The sequence below is a fragment of the Terrapene carolina genome, unplaced genomic scaffold (genome assembly GCF_002925995.2).
Source record: "Terrapene carolina triunguis isolate 2854851 unplaced genomic scaffold, T_m_triunguis-2.0 Scaffold95, whole genome shotgun sequence".
NCBI lineage: Eukaryota > Metazoa > Chordata > Testudines > Emydidae > Terrapene > Terrapene triunguis.
The window spans coordinates 47,800,232-47,809,814 of NW_020664446.1; the positions used below are offsets into that span (position 1 = coordinate 47,800,232).

The following is a 9,583-nucleotide window of genomic DNA, read 5'->3' on the forward strand; positions in this document are numbered from 1 at the left end:
CCATTAATGATGGTTTGGAATCTTGATGACTCCCATTGTCTGCAGATGGCTGTTTACCTGTGAGTCTCCCTGTATATGTGTGTGCTGGCAAGTGAGTAATGAAGTCTTGCAGTGACATGTGATCATGTCACCTGAACTGGAATCCATCTTTAACCTGGTGCTTTTCCAGTGAGGGGGGGGTGGAAACCCAGAGAGACAAAGGGTTCCCGCCTTATGCAAAAGATATATAAAGGGGTGGAACAGAAGAGGGAAGGAGAGGAGCCATCATGGAGAATCCCCTAGATAACACCTAAGCTGGAACAAAAGCTGTACCAGGGGAAAGAATTGTGCCCAGGCCTGGAAGGTGTCCAGTCTGAGAAAAACTTACTGAAGCATCTCTGAGGGTGAGATTATCTGTATTTAGTTTGATTAGGCATAGATTTGCGCATTTTATTTTATTTTGCTTGTGACTTACTTTGTTCTGTCTGTTACTACTTTGAACCACTTAAATCCTACTGTCTGTATTTAATAAAATCACTTTTTATTTAGTAATTTACTCAGAGTATGTATTAATACCTGGGGGAGCAAACAACTGTGCATATCTCTCTATCTGTGTTATAGAGGGCGAACAATTTATGAGTTTGCCCTGCATAAGCTTTATGCAGGGTAAAACGGATTTATCTGGGTTTAGACCCCATTGGGAGTTGGGCATCTGAGTGCTAAAGACAAGCACACTCCTGTGAGCTGTTTTTGGGTAAACTTGTAGCTTTGGGACAAGTAATTCAGACCCTGGGTCTGTGTTGAAGTGGACTGGAGTGTCTAATTCAGCAAGACGGGGTGCTGGAGTCCTGAGCTGGCAGGGAAAACAGAAGCAGGGGTAGTCTTGGCACATCAGGTGGCAGCTCCCAAGGGGGATTCTGTGATCCAACCCGTCACAGGGGTTTCCCATTATGGTATCTTTGTGTCCCAGGACAACGAGAAATACCCACTTTACTGTTCACAAGCAGCTTTGAGACAGTGTTACAGAGGGGACACTTTCCTAGTTCAGTGGTGAACTGCTGATGTATACCTTCCCACCAAATAACCCTTTTAACCCGAGTCTTGAAGAAAATCAAGTAGGACAGAATGCTGGTGATTTTTGTGACATCCTGCTGGCTGAAGCAGTTCTGGTTCACCAGCATCCTCCAGATGTCACCATTCCCATGCATACAGATTCAGCTATTTCCGAACCTGCTAACACAGAACAGAGGCAGGATCAACCCCACCATCTCTCCACCTGACAGCCTGAAATTTGGATGGATGCCGAGCTTTGAGAAATCATGTTCCAAGGAAATACAATCCATCCTCAATAATATCAGGAAATGCTCTATGAGAAAATGCTTTGTGGTTAAATGAAAGAGATTTTTTCTTTCTGATGCCAATTTTGTAGCAAGCCCCCAGAGAATTTGGACACCTCTATCATCTTAGACCACTTTCTTTCCTGGAAGAAGTTGAGCATATCTCTGTTACCTGCGTGTGCATTTGGCAGCAATTAATGCCCTCCATTCCCCTGGTTGACAGCTACTTTGTCTTCACGCATCCTATTGACCATAAGGCTCCTGAAAGGCCTTACTAGAACCTACCCCCAGTAGTGAAACTAATGCCAACTTGGGATCTCAATCTGGTTTTGCCAGTGCTTATGAATCCTCCATTTGAACTGTTTTCAGCCTGTTTCCTTCTTCACCTGTCTATTAAAGTAGTCTTCCTGACTGCAATCACTTCTTCCAGAAGAGTGGGTGAGCTAGGGGCCTTTATGGTGGACACTCCCTATACAGTGTTCCATCAGGATGTGGTCTCTCTGAGATTATACCCCACGCTGATTACAAAGTTTCCCTCTGAATTCTACCTGTCTTCTACTTGAAACCTTGCGCCACCAGGGAAGACAGAAAGCTTCATTCTCTGGATGTCCATTGAGCCTCAGCTTTCTATCTACAAAGGACACAACCCTTCAGGAAGTCTCCCAAGACTCTTCATTTCCATTCATTGAGCAGATGAAGGGGGAAGCAATCTCCTCACAGAGGCTTTCCAGATAGATTGCTGGTTGCATCTGCCTTTGCTATGATCTTGCAGGGACTACTCTTCATCAGAATGTGAGGGCTTACTCGACCAGAGCCTAGGCTGCTTCCATGATTATTCTTCAGGATGTTCTTCTCCTGGAGATCTGCAGAGCAGCAATATGGAGCTTTGGGTATACCGTCACTAGACACTACTATGCCCTGGTGCAGACCTCTTCTGTGACTGCATCCTTCAGTCCAACAGTCATTCAGTCAGTGGTGCAGCATTGTAGTGCTCGATGAATATTGCATGCTGGTCACCCACAGTTGCATACACACAGGGACCATCACTCAAAGAAGAAAGAAAGGTTCTTACCTTACAGTAATTGGAGTTCTTCCAGAAATGTGGTTTCTATGTATATTCCACTATCCACCCTCCTTCCCCTCTGCTGCAAATCCTTTCTTAACAGAAATTCCCAGTAGAGAAGGAACTGGAGATGTGGTTGGTCTGTGCCTCTCCATATGCCCTCAGTTCAGATTATAAAGAGGTGCAAGTAAGGACCAACAGACACTGATAGGAAGAATGTTCTAGTCTCAAGCACATGGAGTACATGTGTACCCACAGTGGAACCACACGTCTTGAAGAACTCCAGTTACTGTAAGGTAAGTAACCTTTCTTTCACACTGGTTAAGAGGGATTGCAGGCCTCAGGCCTTTGAATCTTCTCATGCAACTTCCTCCAAGGCGTTCACGCCACCTATTCTAAGATGCTGGACCTTTCTGATCCAAGGTGTACAAACAACTACCAAACATCTTTTCCCAGAGAGAGAGCAGAAAGATGTTTACCAATGTACAGTGACCTGAAGGACTTTAATAAAAAGTAATCTGATATCAAACTTCCCAGAATGTATCTGCTGGCTGTTTCAGTTCCTCAAAGAATGATCAAAAGCATTGAATGCAATACACAAGGTGAACTTGGCTGTCATTCTAGTGATTTAAAAAGGAAAAAAAAATCTGTTCTACTAGATTGGATGGTAGCCCAGGAGAATCTTTGAGACTGCAAACTTGAATGTATTTCTAAAGGGAACTATGAATTGCTTGTCAAGTGCACCTCTATATGGTCATACATTACTATATTGTACTAAGAGCTTTTAAGGTCTAGAGTGATTGGCCTCAGAGCTGCTTCCCAAACGATTCTGAAAGATGAACATCTCTGGTATGTATTTGATGTTTCCTTGGATCCGTTGTCCTTACAGGCAAAATAGAGGGCAAGAATGTGGTTGGATTATGGCCAGAGAAAGCTAATTCTGAAGTCAAGTGAGGCCTCATTAGTCTGCCGAAGTTGGAAGAAGAGAACTAGATGCTAGAAGAGCAGGCATGAGTATGCCTCCCCTTCAGCGATGTAATCTGTCACTTTTTGGTTAAATGGAAAATTGAATATCTGATTTGTTCTCTTGATAGTGATTAGTGGGTATCACGCAGAAATAAATTCTGTACAAGAAGGCAATTTGTGTCTTTCCCAATTGCATCAGACTCAAACAGAAGACTTTGTTTTTGGCTGGCAGACACATGATAAACACATAAATCACTAGACTGTCACAGAAGAAAAAAAAATTCAAGACATCTATTCTCTCCTCTTGGAGGGAAGCTTGTCAGGTTCTCTACCCCAAGGATCAAAAGTAAGGTTTAAGACACTTCCAAGATATTGTTATGAGCTAGGTGAAAACTTATTATGGATTGAGGTAAAGTTCCACTGACATTGATAGGTGTGAACTCACCCTTCAATTAACAAGTGTAAGTATAAACCCCCACCTAGGCAAAAGTAGTGTGTCAACTCATCCAGGAGCTTTAGCTAGGCATTGTTTTGGGTAGGGATGTGTGAGGATGGAGGGACGGGAGGGGAGAGGAGGCAGGAAAGCAAACAAGCAAACAAAAAACACTACTTTAAAAGATGGAGACAGCCTGAAGGAGCAGCTGAAAGCACAGTGGGTGACCCTGGAAGAAAGCTGGGGGGAGAGGTTTTTGGGCCAGGGCTGCAGGCTGAAAAGGATGCTCTTGGTGCTATGAGCAAAAGAAGCTATTTCCTGCCATTTAAGTACTTCTGCATTCAAAGATACAGGACTTAGTACATTCTTTGTAAAGAAACAAAACTGTGTCAAAGAAATACCTGACTCTCACCTATTTCTCCTCAACTGGAACAACCTAGTAGACACCAAATTTTATGTTAGCCATTCAGGTCAAAATGGACAATATGTTGGTTTTGCCAAAGGACCTTGTAATCTATTCTGGGACCCATGGCCGCCCATGATTTCTAGAACCTTAACTTTGAATTTTTGATTTTCAAACTAGTCTTGTGTTCTAACCCAGTTCTCTTTTTAAGATATAAATATTCCCAACATTAACTTTGTTTTAATAAAGTTTTTGATTGCAAATTGTAGTTTATAGCACTCAGTTTCTCAGAAATAAACACCAAAATAAAACTAACAGAAACTGATCACTTCAAATATTTACATCCAAATAATAAAATCACATGTAATACACTAAATACACATGTAATGCAGCTGAAATATAAATGAATAAAATAGGAACTGTCAAAAATTCATAGGTATTACTGGAAAAACTGTTTTATAAGGTATGAGGCATATAATTGACATCAAACTAAATGGAGTGCATCAGCACCACCACATTCAGTATGTGTATTTAAGAGCTAAAAATAAGCCTGGCCTACTGTTGTCACCTTTAACCCCTTGACATCAATTCCAAACAGTTGCTTTTGAGATGGAGATATTCCAACTCCTGGCATCTAGGAGTTAATAAGACAGTATTTATGATGGATAGATTCTGGGAATCTTTTTCTCCAAGTGACAAGTTCCTATGAAAGGGATGTGTGGGAGAAAATGGAAGAACTATGTTCTTTGATACATGTGTAAAAAAAAAAAAAAAAAAATACTCTTTCTACACAGATATGTAAATATTGACCTTAAAGTACCTTCACCTATTTTCTATATAAAAAGCACATTTAAAAGAATAACACTGAGTCTTAACAAGTATGAGTGCCATATTACGGTCTGATAAGATTTCATTATTTTTGCATAGATATCATGATATATCAATAATTAAAACTAAACTACAGTTGTCAGAATATATTTGGTGATGCATTATCCTTTTTATTGTTTTTCACTTGCTAATTGACAGTGATTTGAAACTACTGCTGATTACAGTAATGTAAATATCGTGGCTTGTAAGGTGTATGAAAAATTGTTTTTTAAAGGTTTTCTTCTACATGATATATTTCCTACACTTTACTTTTTTATACTGAAGTATAGATTAGAGAAGTCTCGATATAGTAAAATTGTAATTGTTAACTAATATTAGCACAATGATAACTGTTTCTGTATCTGTTACTGATTTTTAAAATGTATTGAAAGTTGTCATTAAAAGATAATGGTGAAATACTTGACTCAGTGATTTAAGTATGTCCGTTGAGATTAAATACATAATTTAAATTGCCTTTTTATAACAGGACAAGTAATTATATAATCTAACAAACTCCTAAAAATATGTTGATTTAAGAGCATAATGACATATTAGAATCAGAGACTCATAGACCTCAAGAGATCATCTAATCCAGTTCCCTGCACTCATGGCAGGACTAAGTATTATCTAGATCATCCCTGACACGTGTTTGTCTAACCTCTTAAAAACCTTCAGTGATGGAGATTCCACAGCTTCCCTGAACAATTTATTCCAGTGCTTAACTACCCTGACAGGAAGTTTTTCCTAATGTCCAACCTAAACCGCCCTTGCTGCAATTTAAGCCCATTGCTTCTTGTCCTTTCCTCAGAGGTTAAGGAGAACAATTTTTCTCCCTTTTTGTAGTAACAGCCTTTTATGTACTTGAAAATTGTTATGCCCCTTCTCAGTCTTCTCTTCTCCAAACTAAACTAACCCGGTTCTTTCAGTCTTCCTCATAGGTCATGTTTTCTAGACTTTTAATATTTTTTGTTGTTCTTCTCTGGACTTTCTCCAATTGGGCTACATCTTTCCTGAAACGTGGTGCCCAGAACTGGATACAATACTCCAGTTGAGGCCTAATCAGCGTGGTGTAGTAAATGGAATTTTTTTTGTTTTTGCTTTTTTTGTAACAGTGTTAAACGTTGACTCATATTTAGCTTATGATCCCCTATAACCTCCAGATCCGTTTCTGCAGTACTCCTTCCTAGGCAGTCATTTCCCATTTTGTATGTAATGTAACATGCTTATAGAGAATGATGTCCCAGAGATGACTTGGTAAATACACATGAGAAAGGAATTGCTATTCATGTATGGTCCCCTACAGCTAAGAACTAGAAGCTATGTGTATGTCAACTGCACAGGGGCTGATCTGTACAGGAGACCGCTTTCTCTATAAGGACAGAGAAACGGACATCTATGGCCAGGAGTTGGGATGGGGGAACTCCTGATCCTTCACACACCAACTCGCTATCTAGGATCTTAGGCTTTCTCCTTACTCTCCCTAATTTTGGGGGTTGTGGTCCACTGGCTCAGCTTCCCGATTATTGGAACTCTGGTAGGGTGTATTACCCTTCACGATTACAGTCTGAGGCATCAGTAGCAGTAACAGCCCTTCTTTATCTCCCTGGCTCTTCTCTGTTTTAGATATGTCTGCTAAGGAGAGGAACTTTTATCTGTACGACTTCTTTAAATATCTGGACCTAATGATTGCCTAGATCAATTTGTTTGATTTTGCTAGATACTGTGTTAAGCTTATGGGAAGCCCTGTACATCTTTCATAACTACTTGTCTGGGGATGGGAGGGGGAAATATTTGAGAGGTCAGTGGGTTCAGAGATGATTGTAATAGGTAGAGGAGGGGAAGTTAAGAAGTTTGATGGGGTTGGAGACACTTGGCACTCAGGTACATGGGATTTTGGAACTTGGGAAAGGGGAGTTGTTCACTTGTCACTGGGAAGAATGTGTGAACTGGGGAGGGGTTTGGGAGCGAAGACAGTCAAAGTCACAGCACACGTTTTTGAGAAGGGAATTGGAAGATGGAGCCTAGAAGATGGATTGAATTAATGAGGAAGTAGCTGGCTGCATGCCAGGGAAAGGAAGAGAAGGGCTGGGCGTGCACTCGGATTGTGGCTAGTGTCCTTCAATAACATTCCAGCTTAGGAGCACGAGCCTGAACAATGTTAGGATTTTAGAAAAGAGTCTCATCCTTGTGGAGTCTATTGCTGCACACCTGACACATGACTTGTGATAACAGATAAGGAGATCTTAAAATGTTCTATAAATGTCAGTTTAATACACTTCATTACTGCTAACTTAAAAAGTAAAAAGATTCCCAGTCTGATAGTTACGTGGTTTGAAAGATCTGGAGCCTATACGTCACTTTTTGTGAATTTAAAAAAAAATACAGATTTTAATTTTCTTTCTTTCTTTTTTTTTTTTTTTTTTTTTCTTTTGGACAGGTGCAAAATTTTCACAGCTGCATTCAAGTAACTGAAGACTTTGTGTCTCCAGAACATCTTGTACAGTCATTTCACTTAACACAGGAACTGAGGCTGTCAAAAGAAGAAATCAATTATGATGATAAAATGCAGGTAAGAAATGAATTCTCAACTAGAACTTGTTCTGAAGGCACCGCATGCTCTGATTCTGATTGAAATATGCAACTGTGTGTGTGGTCATTTTCTAGCTGTTGTTCACACACAATAACAACGATAATCAGTGTGCCTATTTGGTCCCCATGAATCTGAGGGAGATGATGTGAATGCAACGGTGTAAATGACTTTCAGTTGATCGCTGTTTTGGTATTTCACAGTGTGTTTAAAATATCAAGGTGTTTACTTTTGGACTAATATTTTTAACTTAATCTTTTTTTCATCCACTAAGCCTAGGGCTCAGTCCTAAACCTAGTTACATACCATGCATTAATCGTGGCTTTTTTTATCACTTGTATCTTACTGAAGTGTGTCTTATACTTCTGCAGGTTAAAAATATCTTGTATCATGCAGTTAAGGAAATGGTGAGAGCTTTGAAGATTAATGAAAATGAAATGGAAGATGTGGAAGAAAACTAAAGCGCTCGCTGCTTTTTTATGTTAAAACATCAGATGGAGGTTATTTTTTCAATTATATGATGAACAGTATGCACACTAATTTAAGCTTCACAAACCATCAGTGCCAAGAAAACATAGTCATCGTATTTACTTGTTACTGACACTGCAACAGCATAGCTTCATAGATCACAGCTACTGTGATTAAATGTTACTTATTAAAAAAATTAAGCAGCATTCTGCTGTATTGTATTATAATGTATATGAAGTTTGTGAAATGTCAAAGATTTAAGATGTATTTATTTTTTGAAAAAAAACCCACAAAATTCTATGCTATATTGTTGATCAAATGTAAATGTGACTTGTACAGTTTGCTAAAATAACTCTGGTATTTTTCACTACATTGAGACAGTTACTGTGAGAGTAGGACACAAACACCAGCTATTGCCTGCATTTGGGACATTGCTGAATCCGCACAGCAGTCATGTCATTATCTGAAAATTACTGCCAAATAATTGTAAACTTTGTAAAATATAAAGTATATAAAGTAGATATTAAATACAGACACTTCAGTATTTTATTGAAGCTATTCAGTGTACAATTAAACATTTTCAAAAGGTGTAATTTATTTAAAAGATTGTCTCATTTTGGTAAAATTTATGTGAACTTTTAAAGCTAAATATTAAACTTAATATGCTGTGTAAATATATACATATATACATTCAATGATGTATTTTTTTAAAACATTGGCTTGCTTTAATTTGTTAAAAGTGCAAGTGTTACACACGCTTTGTACATTGAAGTTGAAAGGGGTTTTGCATTTTCCATTAAAATGACTTTATCAAATGTTGTCTCATTGTGTTTGTTTTTCATGTTTGTGGCACATTTGTGACAGACACACTTGTCTGAGTCATTCATGCCTTCACGGTGATTGCAGATGTCTCTGTTGTAAAGCTGCCTACTGTAAAAGATTGGAATGTTGTATGTTAATTAGTGTGCACCATTCACCCTCTGCCAGTTTTAATATGAAACTACTAACAGACATGCTGGAGCACAGTTCAAGTAGCTGAGCCAAAGAAAGCTATCTAAGAATAAAAATAATTTAAACATTCCTTATGTTGTGTCTTCAATAACAAAGATTCTTTTGTTTTGAGGGGAAGGGAATTTCCATAGAACAAAAAAAAAAGTTCTCTATTGCTTGTAAACTAAATGTATAAAGATTAGGTCAGTGATGCTCATTATAAAAAATAAAATTGTGTATAATGCTCTAAAACTGAAAAAAAATAATTTGATATTTCTCTAGCTGGTGATATAGCCAAAATGTAATAGCAGTAGGTATGCCGCAGCCAAATGAAACAACATATGTAACAAAGTGCTAGTATTGAAGGTGGGGAGAGGTAGTATTTAAATTGCATTAAAAAGTTGGATGATATACAAAACAATTTCAAGTTTTTTAGTGAAAAGAAAAATTATTTTAAAGGAACATGTTTTGAGTTTAACTGGTTAGAAAA

The 9,583-nt window shown here is 38.5% G+C and overlaps 1 protein-coding gene across 1 annotated transcript in view; it reads left to right on the forward strand.

Moving 5' to 3' along the window:
* JMJD1C (jumonji domain containing 1C) overlaps positions 1 to 9,144 on the forward strand; it is a 352,929-nt gene extending 343,785 nt beyond the window's left edge. Inside the window, exons 25-26 of the mRNA XM_024209274.2 lie at positions 7,486 to 7,617; positions 8,007 to 9,144. Of these exons, the coding sequence (XP_024065042.1) occupies positions 7,486 to 7,617; positions 8,007 to 8,096 (222 nt within the window). The 3' untranslated portion in view covers positions 8,097 to 9,144. The remainder of the gene's footprint in view (positions 1 to 7,485; positions 7,618 to 8,006) is intronic.
* Positions 9,145 to 9,583: the final 439 nt, after the last annotated feature.